We start from the raw sequence: 21,055 nt of genomic DNA on the forward strand, positions 1-21,055 counted from the left end.
TTTTTAATTTTTGGATTCCATTGATCAGGAATTTCACTTTATTTGGACAAGGACAGAGCCAAAGTTTGCATATATTTAGAAAACACTTCTCTCTAATAAATAATTCTAGTTCAATAATGTAAACCAGATTCCAGGAAGGTTGTTTAAATTACTCTACTTTAGGAAGTCTCATTCTAAAACAATTAAATGTTTTTGCCATTGACATTCTTGGCATATATATCTGCTATAGTGGTTAACTTCTCATCTATCATACAACTTGATCATTCTTGGCATACTGGAATCGAAAGCAAGAATACCTGAGTTTGAATCCTAACTTGGATACTTAGTAGCTGTGTATCCTTGGGCAAATCATTTTACTTCTGTCTGCTTCAGTTTCCTCATCTGTGAATTGGGGACCAATATCCTAGGGTTGTTGGGAGGATCATTTGTGATAGCACATGAAAAGTGGTTTGCTAGCCTTAATGTGCTATTTAAATTTTTGTTATTACTTTTAACATGTCTTATGTCACTTAATAATGTAAAGTTCAATAGTCATTTAAAACAGACACTATTTCTTAATAAATTTTGTATCCTCTACACAAAGTGCCTAGGAGGAGAAATTTGTCTAAATATCTCAGTTAGTACTAGATGAATGAATGAATACATTGCAACCCTAGTTTGAGTAGTTATACTTTTTAAATGTGGAAATAATGTGATTAAATTTCTTATAGAATAGTTTATCATTAGGAACTTACTGACTCAAATAATCATGTGGTATAGTGGAAAGTGCTAGTAGTGGAAATAGGTGCTAGTTTTGTCTCTACCACTAAATCTGTGATCTGGAGAATACCATTCAACTTCCTTTGATCTCTTTCTTGATCTATAAATTGATGGGGTTGATTCTTTGTATTAAAAAGGTATCTTTCATCTCTAAAGTATGAGATTAGTAACTTACATTAGCTTTTCCCACTTCACATAAATTATTCTTATTTACTTAAGTTTTACTCAAAGTTAAAATATTCCAAAATTACCATAGTTAGTGAGAAAAAAAAATTAGTTATATTTTAACTTAAGAGGACTAACCTCAAAACTTTTTTTGAGATATGAGTTATTTAGATCTGCTGTGTGTTTTAAGAATTTCCCCCAGACCTGTGCCAATTTTTGTCTGTTATGAAACCAAACATGGCATACTATAATGTATGAGAAAAAAGTCCCAGGAGAATCCCATAACAGTGGCATATTTTGGCCAAACTTGGCATAAAAAAACCTAGGGAGAGAAAGTCCCAGAAAAGGGATCCCATACCAGGAATATATTTTGCCTTTTATTCCAGTACATGAGCATTTTGCATAACCTGATGACTACATCAACTGATTGTGAGAAAAATTTTACTGTGGTTACAAATGTGGCCATAGAAACTTAACATAAACCACATATGATTTCAATTTTGTGTAGATTTCTACATTTGTTACTCCTTAAAAATATAATCCACGGAGATTTTATGTGTGGGAAATGGAGGGATGACAATTATTGTATGTTTTTCTTAAATTGAGAGGAAATGTCATGCATTTCTTGTGGAACATTACACTCCTGTAAAATCATTAATCAGTAGGTCTAAGATCAATCATAGACTCTTAAAAGTTTTGGGTTCAGGATCAAAATAATTTAAAATGATCTGAGGTACCAAAGAGATTTATTATGTAGGTTATATCAATTCTTATTACATAAGAAATTAAAATGGATCTACTGTAAAATACTTACTCATTTAAAATAATGACAAAACTCATTGCATTATAATATTTTTGTGAAAAATAGCTATTTTTTCTGATTAAAAAATTTAGTGAGAAGAGTGGAATTGTTTGAAAAATGTTTGCAAATCTCTTTACTGTTACTGCTCCTGTAGTCTCTCCCTCTGATTGGATGACTTCTTTCAAAATTTCCATTTAAGGAAGGAGTACAGACTAGCTATGTTTCTCATTCCTTTCCAGATTGCAGACCAGACTTCCTCTAACATATCCTAGCTCTTCATTTTAAGTATCTTTACTTCACTCTTGGAATTCACATATTGGAATTATCCTCAGTCCCTTTTGGGCCTTGCCTTTTGATTGCATAATTCCTCCCAGAACCTCCATTTAAAGAAGATGCCCAGACCAGCAATACCTCATTACTTTTCTGGCTGCACTCAGTTCTTAAACTATCATTCTCTCATATTGGGTACTTGTGTCCCCCTTTTCTACTTTTCTGCTTCATTTTCTACATTTTCTCTCCCCATTAGAATGTAAGCTCCTTGAGGAAAGAGATTCATTTTTTTCCTACTTGCTTTGTATTCCCAATGCTTAATAGTGCTTGGTATGTAGTAAATGCTTGATAAATGCTAGTTGCTTTTGTATTAAATTTGTTGTGTAATAACAATGACAAGAGCAACTAGCATTTATACAGTACTTACTGTGTGCCAGGCAGGCACTGTGCTAAGTGCTTTATAAATATTATTTGTTTTGATCTTCCTGACAACCTTCAGAGGTAGATTTTTTTAACTATACTTATGTACAGTTGAAAAAACTGAGGCAAACAGGTTGTTACCCAAGATCACATAGCTAGGAAGTATCTGAAGCCTGATTGAAACTCAGGTTTTCGTCCAGTGCTCTATGCAGTATGCTTCCAAGCTGCCCTAATGTTGTTTTTGGATACGTTATTTTGGTTGAAATATGAGGAGAAATTCCTGTCCACACAAATATGTATTTAGAAACAGGAGGAGTATTTTATTAGATAAACAGTGTCTTTGAATTATTATAAAAATCATTTTGACCTTGAAAGAGTCTCAGAAACCCCAGGTGTCCACAGATGACAATTGGAAAACTGCTACTTTAGAGTTTCTTGGTCTAACCTCGCCATTTGACATATAAGCAATTTGGGGCCTCAAAACATGAAGTATCTTTGACGAGATCATACAAACTATCCTTTTCACAATTGGATCTAGAACTCTTGTCTTCTGACAAAGAGTTTATTGTTCTGTCTATTACACTACACAGTCACCAAAGTAATTTCCTAAAGCATAAACATGATCATATCAAACTCCTGCTCAGTGAACTTTTTTTCTTGGTGAGTCATTTCAGTTGTGTCTGACTTCATGATCCCATATTCAGGATTTTCTTGGCAAATTTGCTAGCAATTTGTCATTTCTTTCTTCAAATCATTTTACAAATGAGGAAACCAAGGCAAACAGGGTTAAGTGACTTGTCCAGAGTCCCACATCCAGTAAGTAGGTCTTCCTGATTCCAGGACCAGTGCTCGATTTACTGTACCACTTAGTTACCCTCAGTGAGCTCCAGTTACTCTGTAACATACAAGCTCAAATGTAAATTCTTCTGTTTGATAATTAAATCTCTTCAAATCTTCTCTAACTTTCCAGCCTTCTTATGCTTTATTCTCTTCTTTGCTTCACTCTGCCTTACTGGTGATGTCCCAGTTCTATATTATAGGACCCTTCATTTTCCATCTCTATGCTTTTTGATTGGCTTTCCATTTGTCTGGAATCTACTCTCTCCTCACTTTGACACTTCAGATTTATGGTTTCCTTCAAGTCAGGTCAAATATGACTTTTGTCATGAAACTTTTCCTAGTTTCTGCTGCTACTGTGTCTTCTGAAACAGAACCATTATTAAATTTGCACATATTCTGAATATATGTATATATGCATATATATAAACATGTATATACAACAACATATGTGTTATTATTATTGATTCCCTGATTACAAGATAGATTCCTTGAGATTAGGAACTATTTTACTTTTAACTTTTCCTTGATGTTTCATTTATGTGAAATACTTAATGAATGTTTAATGATCTACTGATTCTTCTAATGGCACCTTCCTCTACTTTCCTAAAGTAATGGTATGGTTCTCAAGGTAGATTTATTCTCCTTTGATGAAGGCCCTTCCCAGGTCATTTTTCTTCATCATCATTGATGTCATCATATATTGATTATAAATACCTTAGTATACATAGTATTGTTTGGTGTTCTAAGTTACACGGTAAGCATAAATAGATAAAAGTCCTATTCTTATAATCCTATACAAGTATTTTCAATATGCGTTAAGGTTATATTTTAAGTTTTCTAATTTTTTTTTGTTGTTTCTGGTGTATAACAGATCAGAGCAGATCTGTTGAGGAGTTTTGGCCTAAAGAAAAAAAATCAGTTGAATGCCACAAAGAGTAAATTAATTAGGTGTTTTCCCTTTGTAATTCAGAGTAGGAAATTTTAAATGTCATTCAACAAGTATAATGAATACTAAAATTATAGTTCAGTTCCATTTAGTCTTCAAATTCAGTAGGCTTTGAGGTACAGTGTTTGGAGGTCATTCCTTGGTTTTCACATAGACTATGAGCCAACTAGTATTGTTACCTAATTACATATTGACTTTTAAAACATTGATTAAGCATGGTCAGTGCACTTTATTCTTCTTAGGCTCAACTTAATGCTACCAATGTAGATACTTCATGTTTGGGGCCTCAATTTGCTTATCTGTCAAATGAAGAAGTTAGATCAAGAAACTCTAAAGCAGCAGTTTTTCAACTCTTATCTGCAGACATCTGGGGGTTTCTAAGATTCTATCAAACTGTCATCAAGGTCAAAACAATTTTCACAATAATATAGGTGACTAGTAATATTGAATCATATAATTTTATGAAAAGATGTACAGGAAGAACATAGCCTGACCCACTCTCTCTTCCCCTCATCTTAACCTTGGCATTGGATTTAGGTCATTGCCAAGGTGTATATGGATCATAGAATGATAATGTTACAGCCAGAATGACTCTAAAAAAATATCTAGTCCAACCTCCTCATTTTACCGATGAGATAACGAAAGTCCACAATTGTTATATACATGTATAAAGTGACACAAATGGCTAATGGAAGAGCCAAGACTGGAATTAAAATTTTTTTTCAATCCTTACCTTCTGTCTTGGAATCAATACTATGTGGTGGTTCCAAGGCAGAAGAGTGGTAAGGGCTAGGCAATGGGGGTCAAGTGACTTGCCCAGGGTCACACAACTGAGAAGTGTCTGAGGCTAGATTTGAAACTAGGATCTCCCATCTTTAGGCCTGACTCTCAATCCACTCAGCTACCCAGATGCCCCCTGGAATTACATTTTTTTACTCCTAATTCATTGTACTTTTCACTGTCATTTTCTTTGTTGTAGCATATTGTTCATAGAATAAAGAGAAAGAGAGGGCGAGAAATTCTAAGCAGATAACTCCAGGAAAGATGATAAAGTTTCACATTTTATATTAAATTTGACAATTTATATAACTAGTATCTTTGTTGCAATGTCACGTTGAGGCTACTGTAGTCTAATTTTTAAATTCATTTTCTAATATAAAATTTTAAAACAATGGTCTAATTAAATTACATTGTTCTAGGCTATATCATAGTACATTATGGCTATATAATTTGATCACCATCTCTGATCTACTTTCAGCCAAATCTTGGCTGAACCTATTATCCATCTATTCTGTCTATCTCAGATATGTATACTGATGGACAAGTTCTATAGATTGGTCTTCCAAATGCATGCTGATATCTTGGAAATAAACATTCTTAATCCTTTTGGTCTTACCTGTATGATTTGTCTGCCCAAACTCCTTTAAGTGATCATGAATCTCTTTTAGGAGATTTTGCAGCATTCTGGGTTTGTTTTAATCAGCACAATGTATTTACAAAGAAAATCTTGAATCAGGAATCTTGAATGATTTTAATGTATGGATGGGAAATATTTTGTTGTAAAAGAGTCTGCAAAGCACCATTCTGTTCTACTAAGTCAAATGCTTCAGGTATACTAAACATATTTTTGTGTCTGCCAGTTTCTACTATCTCACTTATTAGTTATCATTTAAAAAGAATTGACAGAACAGAATTCTTCTATTTGCATAGACCAGTCATATTGGTTTCAACATATTTAAAAAAAATTAAATTGAATATATTGCTCAAATCATGTTTCCTAAAAAAATGTAACTATAGAACATGAAGGTTAGCCATTTATCTGGGTAGAAATGTTACAAGGCTTTCATGTTAATTTTTATTTTTGTAATTTATTATATAGGTCATTCTTCAGTAAGACTTCTAGGTACATTTTAGGAATTATCATTGGCTAATTAGGTTGCAACATAACATCCATCATTTTTATGCAAAAATAGCACAGGGAAAATTGATTTTTATAATGGCAATATAGGCATTGGAGGATTCTTAAGTGCCTTTGTGGCAAGTGAAATCTGTACTAATGGAGGAGACAAAGGTTCAAGCTTCCAAGCATATCAATTTATTAAGCAATGCATACCAGTTGCATAACAAATTGGGACCAGGTCTCCTCAGTTTGATGCTAGACCTCAAATACAGGGGAGGTCAGATTTTTATGTGTTAAAAGTTAACAGGATACAAAATAGAATGTATAATTAAGTAATCTGATTTCCATTTGGATGAAAGATTAGGCGCTTTCCAGGTTGGGAGGGGGAGAGAAAATAGGTACAATTCCCTGACATCAGAAAAAGAGGTGTCTCATTTTATATTCACTCAAAGGAACTTAGAAACAGTTGAACAGAAAGGGACTAGTTTTCAGATAAGACAAATAAGTTGCTTGAAATGCATACTTGTGGGAAAATTCCTTGCATCAATCTTTGGATCCAATTGGGGTTCTTGTTAGCATGACCTAGGTCCTAAGTTAAGGGTCTCCAAGCACAATGCTTTTCAACCACTTGGCTATGTTGAAACAATGCAATAAAGTTTTCATGTGATTTCCATAATTGAATAAATTTTTCTCACAAGATGTGGATTAGACTTATAATTGAACAGAAAGATCTAAAAGATAATCTAATTAAGCAACTTCAATTTATGTTCATTATATGTATATATAACTCTATATTTCCTATATATAATCCTATTAGATAATCATTATTATAATGATAAATTGAATTCATAATATATTTAAAAGGAATAATCCCAAATATTAATTAGTTAAATAACTGTATGGGAATCAGTAATCAATGATTGTAGTATGCTTAAAATGAACAATAGAATTCCATGTAGACATCTTTGTCAAGCAAAGTTTGGGCATGTCTTCAGTGTCTTAGAATAGATCCAGGGGTTTCTGAGGCTCTTATACCATTTGACTCTGAAGCTACAGAATAATCTTGTCTATACTCATTATTCTCATATATGGAACAAAGGCGTATCTAATCTGCCTTATAGAAAGAAATACAGCTTCTTACTAAGAAAAACCTCAGACCTTCTTGTCAAGAAGGTGTTCAGCCTTGGCGGGAAGATCTGAGCTTCTTCTTAAAAAACAACAACAACAAAAATAACAACCCCAGACTCTTGTCAAGAAGGTGCCTGGCCTTCAAGGGAAGATCTTTCTTGGAAAACCCACCTAGCAGACCTTCATGCCAAGAGGGTACCATAGCTCTAAAGGGAAAATGAGCTGTTGCATAAGAAAAGAATCCACTTGCTATACATTTAAGGGAAGATGACCTTCATAAGAAAAAAAACCCAGCCCTTCTTGCCAAGAAAGACCCCTCTTGGCAAACGTCCTCTAAACTGAATTTGTGTAATCAAGCTCAGGTATAAATACCATCTCTGTCTGGGGACTCTGGATTTATGGGAAATGCACATTTATAATAAATTCTGTTTCATTCAGAAGTTTGCTCTGAGTCTTTTTCTTTAATAGAAGGAACAGAACTAGATCCAGAATTGAATCACAAAATAGATTCAATCTGATTTACTCAATTCCCCCAGTTCTCTCACGTTCTATACAAAGACAGACTAAATAATATTCACTATCATGTTAAGTTATTATATTCTAATAATTTGAATTGAATTCTTTAAAAATTAATAAATGTGTGTATTTCTTTGTCAAGTAAAGTATTTGATTAACCATCGTAATTTCTTTCCTAGAATAGATAAAAAGAAGTTTGCTGCGTTATTTAAAAATAATGTTTTGGGGGTTTCTTTCCTCCCAATTTTCTTTAGGCAATAGAGATTATGCCAAGAATGATCCATTGGAGTTTAAATCTCACCAGTGGTTTGGAGCATCTGTGAGATCTAAGCAGGATAAAATTTTGGTAAGTCCTTTAGACAATTTACTCAGTAAATTAGCTAAGTAAATTAGTGTAGAAACTATGGAATTATTTTTAATTTACTCATATGTGAAAACGAATGTGTATATGCCCTAAATATGCAAATACAATCAGACAGTTGACCTAAAAATAATTTTAAGTTCTATATTTTCCCCCTATTACTCCTTTAATTATCAGGAGGTAGGTAAGAGGCACAATGGATAAAGTACTGGCATTGGAGTCAGGAAGATGAGTTCAAAGCTTCCATCGGATACTTGTTGTTTGGCCCTGTGCAAGTAACTTTCTCTCTGTCAACCTCAGTTTTTCCCATCTATAAAATAGGGATAGTATAGTATCTAATTCTAAGTATTGTGAGGACAAGTAATATTATATTTCAAAGCATGTGGCAAAAAATGCTATTTAAATGCTACTTGTTATATATTAATATTAATTTTATTATTGATTTTCCCTTTGAGTTTTTTATGTCTATGTAAATTTCATATTTAATAATGAGAATATTCCAGGATTTTAGTTTAATGATATTACCCAGAGTGGAATGAAAGTATATGAAATAGGTGGGAATTGCAATTTTCATTGTAGACTCATCTATGAAGGGCTATGATTTAAAAAAACCTCTTGTTTTTTCTATGGGAAGTTATAATCTAATGAAGGAAACAGAACCAGTTCATATAAAATGCATATCTGATTTTGTTGGTTTAAAATGATACTGCTGGTTTGCTATATCTATAAGTAGATTTGGCTCCAAAAGAGTAACCCACTAACACCCATACAAGATCATTCTTAGGTATTTGGAAGCACAGACAGTTCCAATCAGGGGCAGCTCAGTGGTGTAGTAGATACAGCACTGGCTCTGGAGTTAGGAAGACCTGAGTTCAAATCCTGACTCAGCCATTGACTAGCTATGTGAATTTGGCAAGTCATATAACACTGTTGGCCCCATTTCCTCATCTCTAAAGTGAACTGTAGAAGGCACTGACAAATTATTCCAGTGTCTTTGCCAAGAAAAGCCCAATTGCTGTCATGACGAATCAGATACAACTGAACAACTGAATATGCATAATAACATTCCAATCAATCAACAAGCAGTTATTAAATACTTACTATGTACCTAGCACTGTGTTAAGTACTAAGGATACAAGAACCAAATTGAGATAATCCTTACTTTCAAGCAGCTTATAACAGAGACAATATCTACACATATAGGGGTACATATATGTATATAAACACACAGGTATGCATGTGTATAAATGCACATTTATACACATATAAATATATGTGTAATGATATATAATATTTATCAATATATAAAGTATATAACATAAATATATAATGTATAATATAATAATTATAATTATATATATAGTACCACAATATGGACACAAATTAGTTTGGGGGAGAGTGTGCACTAGAACCTGTGGGGAACAGGAAAGGCTTCATATAAAAAGTGGCACTTGAACTGAATCTTCAAGGAAACTCAGGATTCTACAGGTTATATGTGCGAGGCAGCCAGTGCAAAAGCAAGGTAACAGGAAGTGGAGAATTGTAGATGCAACATTCCTGTATGACTATCACAATACACATGGAGGCTAGTCTTATACAAAAAGACCTGGAACAATAAGAAGGGGCCAAATTACAAAGATGATCTAAATATCAAACAGTGGAGTTTCTGTTTTATCCCAGAGATAATGTGATACCACTAGAGTTTATTGAAAAGGAGAATGACATGATGAAGTATGTGCTTTAGGAAAATTGCTTTAACAGTATGTGGAGGGTAAATTGGAATGTAGGGAGGCTTGAGGTATGTTGGACAAGTAGGAGGCTTTGGCACTAGTGTAGGTGAGAGATGATGGAAGCCTGAACTAGAGTGAGGTCTGTGTGAGTGTGGAGAGAAAGAGCTAAAAAGGAGAGATTTCAAGGATATAGAAAAATGAGTATTTGGCAACAGATTGAATATATGGTGGATAAAACTTGGTGAGATTGTGAAATGGGATGATTTAGAAGGATAGTAAGTACCCTTATCAGCATTAGTGGAGTTTGGCAGTGGGGCATACTGTGAACTGAAGAAAACTTTGGTGAGCCATTAGATTTTTTTAAAAGACTATCTCAAATAATTGTTTAACCTAACTACTACCTTTCCTCAAAAGACTTTAACAATTGTGATTTTTTTTCCCTTCTACTTTTGTCAAAGATTTTTATAAAAGATGTAGATAACATTGCAAATAGAAGGAACATCAGACAAGGAATCAGGAAACCTGGTTCAAATCCCAGATCTGCACTTACCATTAGAAAATACCTATTTCCTCATTTGTGAAAAAGAGAGAGTGGTGACGCTATATATCTATATCTATATCTGTACGTATATATTTACATATTCATGCAAGTGCACACACATCGACCCTAATAACCTATTTTGAAATAAATGGGGTTTGGACTTTGGGATTGGAAGACAAAACATCTTTAATCAAGTATGAATTTTCACAAGGAAGAAAAATATAACCATTTTCTACTGGTTTACTGTAATCCAGTTCATCATAGTTCTGATACATAGTTGGGAAGGAATCATGAAAATTTTATCGCATAGTAAAAAGAGTCCCAAATATCTAAAAACTACAGATGAAATAAAAACAATTAAAACTATTTACCAAAGTATTATTAATAATAAAATTAGTATGTCATTACTGTTCCAGGAAGGTATATTAATTATTCAACCCAAGAACTAGGTATGGCTACATTAAACTTTTTCAGCCTTTGTTTAGAAGCTACAAAAACTATTTCAAACATCTGTCTTCACCTGCTAGTTTTGTAATTTTTCAGAATCTCAAAGTTGGAAGGAAGCTCAGAGGTCATATGGTCCATACTTGAAATAGCAAATCCCTTTAGTTACAGTGTCCTTGGCAATGATCATTATCTACCATGTGCTTGAAGAACTCCAAATACTGAGAATATATTACCTCTTAAGGCAGTCCATCCCACTTTCATACAACTTTAATGTTAGGAAAGTTTTCTTATATAGCTTCCATTCTGCAACTTCTACTCATTTTATTTTTTATTATTTTCTTGGAGTAATATGTAAGTTTTTTCCCTCTTATACAGAGCATCCTTTCACATATTTGTAGCAGGTCATCATGCTCTACAAAATCTTCTCTTCTCCAAGTTAACTATTTCCTGTTTTTTTTCAATAGTATGTGTTTATGTATATATAATACATGTGATTTTAAACTTCGTTTCCAGCAGTATATGTATCATATATGTTATACAAAATTTTCAGGCCCCCAACAGCATGTTGCTCACACTTCTTTGTATACAGGCCAAATTGTCAATTTCCTTCCTAAAATATGTCTCACATTAATACTACTACTAGGTCTGTATCATATCCCAAAGAGATTAAAAAATGGGAAAGGACCTGTTTCTACAAAAATGTTTACAGCTGCAGTTTTTATGGTGGCAAATAATTGGAAACTAAAGGGATGTCCCTCAATTGGGGATGGCTGAACAAATTGTGGTATATGATAGTGATGGAATACTATTGTGCTATAAGGAATGATGAACAGGATGATGTCAGAAAGAGCTGAAAACATCTATGTGATCTAATGCAGAGTGAAATGAGCAGAACCAGGAGAACATTATTACAGTAACTGAAATATTGTGGAATGTTGAAAATGTGATAGACTTTGCTACTAACAGCAATACAATAATCCAGGACAATCTTGAGGGTCTTATGAAATAGACTATTTCTTTCTTCTACTATTTCTTACCAACTACCTTCTTAAATTATGTTTTGTTTGACCAATGTACCAACCTCCATTTGAATAGAATTGTACTACATTTTTAAAAAAGCTAGTTATTTAAAACTAGTGTTCTGATACAAAGACAAAATTAAAAGGAAAACCAAAATTAAAGAAAAAGGCAAACTTACAACAGAAAACAAAATAATTTTGAGAAATTGTTATCCAGAACTGTTGTAGCAAAACAAAGAATTTAAGGAAAATCACTTGTTCCCTTGAAAATATAAAATACCCAAATTTTTAGAATATACATTAGAGATCATAACGTAATCTCATAAAATGACATTAAAATGATGCAAGAAACTTCAAATTAAAAATCCCTGGCCCAGATGGATTTATAGGTCAATTCTAGCAAACATTAAAGGAGCAATTAATGCCTATATTATGCATGTAGTTCTCAAAAACTCAGAAAATACTTTAACAGATTTCCTTTATGAGAAAAATATTGATTCAGAAATTTTAAATACAATTCTAGGGAAAAAAACCTAAAGTAATACATTCAAAAATTATTCATTGTTACCATGTAGGGTTTTTATCAGAGATGCAAAAATGATTAAACACAAGAAAAATAGAACAATGAGAAACCTGAGCATATCTTTCCTTCAAATACTGAAAAAGAAGCGAAGAATTCTCTTTTTTTCTTCAATTTTTTGACATTGTTTTAGAAATTCTAACAAGAGGATAAGAGAAAGAAATTAAAGACTTAAACATCATTAAATAGACTAAACCTTCCCTATTTACAGGTAACAATAGTAAATCACAGAGAATTTGCAATGAATCTAGTTGAGATAATTAATTGCTTCAGTAAGGTAACAGCATATTTTTATAATTTATAATTTATATATTATATATATATATATATATATATAAATTTATAAATCATTAACATTTTTACAGCAACTTAAAAAAAGAAGGAAGAAAAAATAGAAAGGGAAATCCCATTCAAAAGTTTTATAGAATGTATGAAGTCTTGGAATAATTATTTTTTACTCAAGAGACACTCAAGACATAAAATTGATTACAAAACATTATTTAAAGAAATGAAAGGGGGCAGCTGGGTAGCTCAGAGGCAGGTGAGTGGTAAGGGCTAGGCAATTGAGGTAAAGTGACTTTCCCCAGGTCATAAAACTAGGAAGTGTCTGAGGTCACATTTGATCCCAGGACCTCCCATTTCCATGCCTGGCTCTCTATTTATTGAGTCACTTACCTGCCCCTCAAGTTTATATTTAAGAAAGTTTCTTTTGCTTTCTAAAAGCAAAATGAACTATTTAATAATTTCATCAAAACTGTCATCATCCTAGGAAAAGGTTTCCACCTTATCAAAGAAGATTGGTGTTAATATTAATGGTAAATTTTAACATTTGAATGAATAAATCCTTACTTTTTATAATTTTACATGTCCTCTACATTGTGGATTGATACCTTGTATATTTCTCCCCTTCTATTAAATGTGTAGTATTCCCTTATGTGACCTTAAAAATTCTCAGACCCTACTTCAGAAGATTTGGTTAAGACCATTCCCTATTTTAAACACTGAAGGTACTTGATCAGGAATGTGGGAACTCTACTCCACCCATACTTAAGCATACTTTAGGGGAAGATAAAGTTGTAAACTCTTTACTGAACAATGAAAAGTACTTAACCTATACTTAAAGTAAAGCTAAAAAACCTTAAGCTAAGTCTATTTTTAGATCTAATACAAAAAGGTGCTAAGTACCTATAAAGGTCAGGCAACTTGCAAACTTGCAAGGGAAAAAGAGGTGTGAATTACTCAAAAGTTTAGTCTACTCAGGTGTGAATTAAGAATGGTCTGTCCTTTGGAAAATGTCTACTATGACTGATAGATGTAAGAATTTAGGGGAAGTGACATAGGAGAAAATTCTTTTTAAAAGGAGGTCAGAAAAGGCCTCTGGGGAGGCAGCTTGCCAAAGCTGAATTGGAGGGCTCGATGGCTGAACTTAGTTTAGCTGAAGAGCTAAACTGGAGGATCTCTCTGAACATTAGAATCTTGCTTGGAAAAAATCTTGTGGTGAGTGGATTAAAGACTGACTAATCTCTCTCTTAAGGCTTAAAGCCTAGGCTGGCCTAGGCTAGCCTACCCCTTTTCTCATTATTTCCTCTTATTCTCTCTCTTCCTTTCATTTATTCTTTAATTTGTATTAATTAAAATCTTCAATAAAACCCAGCTGACTTGGGCATATTTAATATTTCAGAATTTTTCCCTGGCAACCACTTTATATTTGATTTAACTCAAGACAATGTCTTGAAACCACATTTCCATGGTCACAGTTTAAGGCAACCACTCTTTTATCTGTAACAGTTTATGCCAACCACTCTTTTAAATGTTACACTTACCCCCTTGTGGTTTGATGATCTTCTCTGTCAAGGCTTCACTTCAGAAAGTTTGCAGAGGCATCTAGTTGCCACAGGCTGGGGTCCGGCCCCACTCGTGGCTCCAGGGGTCCTCGGTAGGTGGAGTGGATAGGTGAAATGAGAGACGGAAGGCAGCTCTGTGTATATGTTTCTGCCTGGGGCATGAGGTGGCTGCTTCGTCATGCCTAGGTTTGACCTTTATTTTTATACCCATTTTTTTGGCATACACATACAATATTCAACATACATGTTCAAGTAAAGATAATTAAATAAATGATACCTTAACTTTTAACAAATTGTTTGATTAACATTCTGAGATCATTCTATACATTTGTATGGTAACAATTGATTTTGACAGGAAACACAAAGGTTCTTCACAAGATAAATGATTTCATCACAGGTGGCTTAATTTTCTCATTAACCTGTGAGGAGCTTTGAGCTTACAGACAATCAAGAAAACCACTTATTACCTTTAATGAAAATAGATAATCAATGAGAAATTCTAGAGGCAATTCAACAATCATAGCAGTGAAGTTGAGAGATCAAGAGAGGTACTGAGAACACAATTCAGATTTAATATTAGCCTGATCATTTTTCAGGTTTTATTAGAGAGTTTCTCAAGGGGCAGTTTTGGTTGGTAAAAATCAAGTCACTGAGGCATGATGAAACTTGGTGTACCTGTACAAGTCTTTCCTTATGAATGATTTATGTACTGGCTTTAGGAGAATGAGTTTCTGTACAGGGGAGGTAGGGAATACTCCTAGCTTGGCTTGTGGGTACAGCTTTTGCTGGGAATTATGTACCTAAGCAAAAGTTAACCCATAGTTAAGATGGTGGCTTAGAGGCAGCAAAAGTTCAGACCTCTGAAAACCCTTCCTTACCGATTACAAACTAAATGCTCGTAGAGGACTGAAATCATAACAAAACAGAGCCAAAGAACCCTCCTGCTGGACTCAACTTAAAAGTTAGATCCCCCCCCCCCCCCAAAGCCGGAATTCGAGAACACTTGGGTTTAAGGGGAAGGAAGAAGAAAGGTCTCAGGACCCCTCCCTACTTAAAGCACTGAGCCTCTAGTGGTAGCTGAAACCTCTGGGCAGTTGAGGGTGCTGGTCTGGAGGGAGTAATTTGTGGGCAAAGCTGTGCCAGATTCAAAGCATCAAACATAGGTGGTGGGGAAGCAGTTAGAGAAGAAGCACAGAGCAGGCAACCAAGTTGCAACAGCAGAGACACTCCATATTTCCCTCATCCCTTCCCAAGGTTTTAGCCTCAGGGCACATCTAGCTCTACAAGTTCAAACCAGCTGGACTTAATCTCATCAAAGCCTTCAGAGGGCAGGGAAGCACAAGCTCCAACACTCCTCCCCCACAGACTGTACTGAGAGATTAGATGACTAAGCTCCAAGGGGGAAGACTGACAGAAAAACCCAAAACCACAGACCCAAAACATAATGAGAGGAGCAAGAGTGCAGGCAACAACAGGGGGAAAAGAAGGGGCAAATATGAGCAAATAACAGAAAAAGATAAAAAGAAATTACAATCAACAACTTCTATCCAGGCAATGAACAAAGAACAAATGTAACAAAGAAGGATGAAGAAACACCAAACAAAAACACAGAAACTCCAATGAGTTGGACACAGGCCTTGGAAGAACTCAAAATACAATTCAAAATACAATTAAGAGAGGCTGAAGACAACTGGGAAAAGAACTTAAAAAGCAAGATAAGTCATCTGGAAACAGAGGCATTTGAACTAAAACAAGAAAACAGTGTATTGAAAGCCAAAATTAATCAGCTTGAAAATGAGACAAAGGAGAGGAAAGATCAGAAGGAGAAGGATGACAAAAAATCCAGGGATGAAACCCAGTCTTTTAAAAACTAGAATACAACAATTAGAATCAAGCAACTTCACAAGGCAGCAGGAAACTATAAAACAAAATCAAAAGAATGAAAAAATTGAGGAAAATATGAAGCACCTCATTCACAAAACAGAAGATTTAGGAAATTGTTCCAGGAGAGACAACTTAAGAATCATTGGTCTATCAGAAGACCATGCCTGGACATCATCCTCCAGGAAATTATCCAAGAAAACTACCCCAGTATTCTAGAACAAGAGGGAAAAGTGGAGATTGAAAGAATCCACAGATCACCTCCTGTATTTAATCCCCAACTGTCAACACTCAGACATGTTATAGCCAAATTCAAGAATTATCAGACCAAGGAAAAAATATTACAAGCTGCTAAGAAGTCATTCAGAACTACAGTGAGGATAACACAGGATCTGGCTTTATCTACACTGAAAGACCAAAAGGCACAGAATATGATATTCTGGAAAGCAAAGGAACTAGGTCAACAACCACGAATCAACTACCCAGCAAAACTGACTATATTCTTACAAGGGAAAGTATGGTCATTTAATAAAACAGAAGAATTCCAAGCATTTATAAAGAAAAGACCAGACCTGAACAGAAAATTTGATGCCCAAACACAGAACTCAAGAGAATCATCAAAAGGTAATTAAGAAAGGGGGGAAAAAGAAAAACAAAGCAAAACAAAAAAAAACCTTTTTGTTTTAGAGACCCAATAAGTTAAAATATGTATACCTACAAGAAAAGAGGACATTGGTAACTCTTAAAAAATTGTTATTATCACCTGGGTAGCTAGAAGAATTATACTTAGAGGGAACAGGGACAAACTGTATAGCATGAAATGCCAAGACATAAATATGTATGTAGATATATGTATACATATATATATATATGTACATATATACATACACACACACATATACACAACTAGAGCTAAAAAAAGGTTAATAATAAGAGAAATGGGAAAGGAAACAAAAGGGGTAAATTTATATGTCACAAAGAAGCGCATGGATGGGGGAGAACAACAATACACTGGAAGGGTAAAGAGGATGGAGATAGGAAATACTGAATTCTTGCGTGCATTGAAATTGACTCAAAGTGGGAAGAACAATAAAATAAATTGGGACAGAGAATTGATTTGCACCCTATAGGGAAGTGGAAGGGTAACAAATGGATTGGTGGGGAGGGAAGGAGCGGGTAGGGGGGTAGTTTAAAAAGACTGTAAAGAAAATAAGATGAGAATAAGAAGGGGGGGAGAAAGGGAAGTAAAATTAGGGTGGGAATTAGGGGGACTGATTAAAAACAAAACATTGGTGTAGAAGGAAATAGTGAAAAAAGAAAAGGCAGGACTAAGAGTGGAAATCAAAATGCTGGGAAATACACAGTTGGTAATCTGAATGTGAATGGAATGAACTCACCCATAAAATGCCAGCTAGTAGCAGAGTGGATTAGAAACCAAAACTCTACTATATGCTGTCTACAAGAAACACACATGAGGAAGGTAGACACACATAGGGTAAAAGTAAGAGGATGGAGCCAAATCTATTGGGCATCAACTGATAAAAAGAAGGCAGAAGTCATAATCATGATAATCTGACAAAGCCAAAGGAAAAATAGATCTAGTCAAAAGAGATAGGGAAGGTAATTACATTCTGATTAAAGGTGGTATGGACAATGAGGAAATATCAGTACTCGGCATGTATGCACCAAATGGCATAGCATCCAGATATCTAAAGGAGAAACTAGTGGAGCTCAAGGATGATATAGATAGAAAAACTATACTAGTGGGAGACCTGAACCTTCCCCTATCAGAACTAGATAAATCTAACTAAAAAATAAGAAAGAGAAGTGATTGAAATCATAGAAACATTAGAGTTAGTAGGTATGTGGAGAAAAATAAATAGGGACAAAAAGGAATACTTTTCAGCAACACATGGTACATTCACAAAGATTGACCATGTACTAGGGCATAAAAACATTGCAAACAAGTGCAAAAGAGCGGAAATAATAAATGTAAACTTCTCAGACCACAATGCAATGAAAATAATAATTAGTAAGGGTACATGGAGAGGAAAATAAAAAATTAATTGGAAGTTAAACAGTACAATTCTCCAAAACTGGTTAAAGCTCAAATCATAGAAACAATTAATAATTTCATTGAAGAAAATGACAATGATGAGACATTCTTTCAAAATCTATGGGATGGACTTCCGGCTAAGCATGGTGGCAGTCAAAACACGAGTCACTTACTCTCCCCAGCACATACCGACAAGGACTACCCCAAAAGACCTTTAGAATCATTTTCAGAGGATTGGAGGAGCTGTACATTGGGGCACAGAATTGAAGGTGCGTGGGATTAGGGCTTTTCCAGACTATAAGTGGATGAAAGCTCTTCCACCCAAATGTGAGCTGATACACCCTCCCCCAACCCCACCTACAGAGTCAGAGCCAGAGCCAGCGCACACCAAGATGAGCAAGCAAGGAGTACCCCTGGAGTGATCAAGGGACACCTTTGGGTCCTTGGGAGGTGACTAGGACTGTAGGGGACCCACCCCTGAAAGCAGCTTGGTGGGAAACACCAGCGTATAAGGGATTGCAGACCGTAGGTGCCCAGATCCAGTGTGCCTGCCAGAACCAGGGAGTGAATAAGGAGTACTTCTAGAGCAAGCAAGGGACACTTCTAGGTCCTTGGGAGCCAACAAGGACTAATGGAGAACCACTCCTGAAAGCAACTAGACCAAAAAACCAGGTGGTCAGGAGAGAGGAGACCCTGAGTGCCCCCTGGGAAGGTAGCACTGAAAAGAGCTGCAAAGGACTGCAGAGATGGGAGAGCTTGCCTCAGGCAAAATACTTGCTCCTTAACTCCATACACAAAGAACCTGCCCAGCTGACTCAGATTTCTGACTAAAGAAGGAGGAGGGGGGACATCCAGAAAAATGGCTAATTGTGCACAGGAGTCTCAAAATTCTTTCAAAAAATCCAAAAAGAAGGCAGTGAACCCCTAGAATTTTTAAGGAGGAAAAACCCAGGCTACAGAGGAAATACTGGACAAAATTCAAACAAAGGCAAAACTGAAAACAACAACAACAACAACAACAACAACAACAACAACAAAAATGAAAATTGTCCACAAACCCTGGAAGAGTCTCAAATGGAGCTTATCATTAAAAAGATGGAAGCTTTATGGAAAGTGAAGAGGGAAATAGTTTTAAAAAAATGAAGAAATCATAGCTGAATACCCAAAGATTAAAGCAGAAAACCAGGTCTTAAGGACCAGAACTGAGTAACTGGAAACCAATGATCTTACAAAACAGCAAGAATTAATAAAGCAAATTCAAGACTGACAAAATAGAAGAAAACATAAAATATCTCACTGACAAGGTGACAGACCAGGAAAACAGAGGAAGGAGAGACAATCTGAGAATCATTGGTCTACCTGAAAAACCAGAAATAAAAAAAAAAAACAAACAAAACAAACAAAACCTTGACACCATACTACAAGAGATTATCCAAGAAAACTGCCCTGAAGTTCTAGAACAAGGGGGAAAAATAGACATTGAAAGAGTGCATAGGACACCCTCTACACTAACCCCCGCCCCCAAATAACTCCCAGGAATGTAATTGCCAAATTCCAGAGCTTTCAAGCTAAGGAGAAAATCCTACAAGAAGCAAAAAAGAAACAATTCAGATACAAAGGAGCACCAATCAGGATCACACAAGACCTGGCATCTTCCACACTGAAGGACCACAAGGTCTTGAACATGATATTTGGAAAGGCCTGAGAACTGGGTCTTCAACCAAGAATCACCTATCCATCAAAACTGACTATATACTTCCAGGGGAAAGTATGGACATTCAACAAAATAGATTTCCAAGTATTTGTAAGGAAAAGACTAGAACTAAGTGGAAAGTTTGACATCCAAACACAAAGATCAAGAGAAACATGAAAAGGTAAATATGAAAGAGAGGGAAAAGGAGAAAAAAAAAATTTTTTTTTTAAATTCAAACTCTCTTCTTTAAGGGCTACAATTAGATCAAACTATATATATATTAATATATGGGGAAATATTATTTGTAACTCTCAAAAATGTTTTCATTATTATAGTAAATAGAAGAATCATTCATAGGAAAAAATTGGGGCATTAAAGACTATAAAATGATATGTAAAAAAGAGGGTGAGGGGGAATTGATGATGGTACTAAGAGATACTTGAAGAAATAAAATAAATAAAATAATCTTTGTCACACAAAGATACACATGGGAAGGGGAGGGGAAGAATACTCTTATAAGAGGGAGACGAAGAGAGTGCTAATATGTAATACTCAAAAAACTCTCAGTGAAATCAATTCTGAGAGGGAAGAGCATCTAGATCCATTGGGATCTTTAAGTCTATCTTATCCTACAGGGTAAGGAAGAAGGGAAAACTAAGGGGGGGGTAGGGGAGACAGAATTCAAAAAAAGGGAGGGAAGGAGAGGGGGAAGGGAACTTAACAGCCCCTAAAAAAAGAAAAAGGGAACAAAAAGGGAGGGGTCAGAAAGGGAAGCAAATCAAGGAAGGGGAATAGGGGGATTGACTAAAAGTAAATCACTGGTTTAAAAGGATATAGCAAAAGAAGAAAGGTCAGAACTAGGAGAGGATATCAAAATGCTAGGGAATTCAAAAGTGACAATCATAACTTTGAATGTGAATGGGATGAACTCACCATAAAATGTAGACGAATAGGAGAGTGGATTAGAATCCAGAATCCTACCATATGTTGTCTACAAGAAACACACATGAGGCGAGTAGATACTCACAGGGTCAGAATTAAAGGGTGGAGCAAGACCTATAGGGCCTCAACTGACAGAAAGAAGGCAGGAGTTGCAATCATGATATCTGACAAAGCCAAAGCAAAAATAGACCTGATTAAAAGGGATAAGGAAGGTA

General features: G+C 35.0%; 1 protein-coding gene across 2 annotated transcripts in view; it reads left to right on the forward strand.

Moving 5' to 3' along the window:
- The window catches only part of ITGAV (integrin subunit alpha V), a 131,262-nt gene that overhangs the window by 36,610 nt on the left and 73,597 nt on the right, over positions 1-21,055 (forward strand). For both annotated transcript variants that reach the window (XM_007494484.3, XM_056794105.1), the window contains exon 3: positions 8,001-8,092. In XM_007494484.3, the coding sequence (XP_007494546.1) occupies positions 8,001-8,092 (92 nt within the window). The remainder of the gene's footprint in view (positions 1-8,000; positions 8,093-21,055) is intronic.

This window comes from Monodelphis domestica, chromosome 4, assembly GCF_027887165.1.
Source record: "Monodelphis domestica isolate mMonDom1 chromosome 4, mMonDom1.pri, whole genome shotgun sequence".
In the NCBI taxonomy this organism is placed as follows: Eukaryota; Metazoa; Chordata; class Mammalia; order Didelphimorphia; family Didelphidae; genus Monodelphis; species Monodelphis domestica.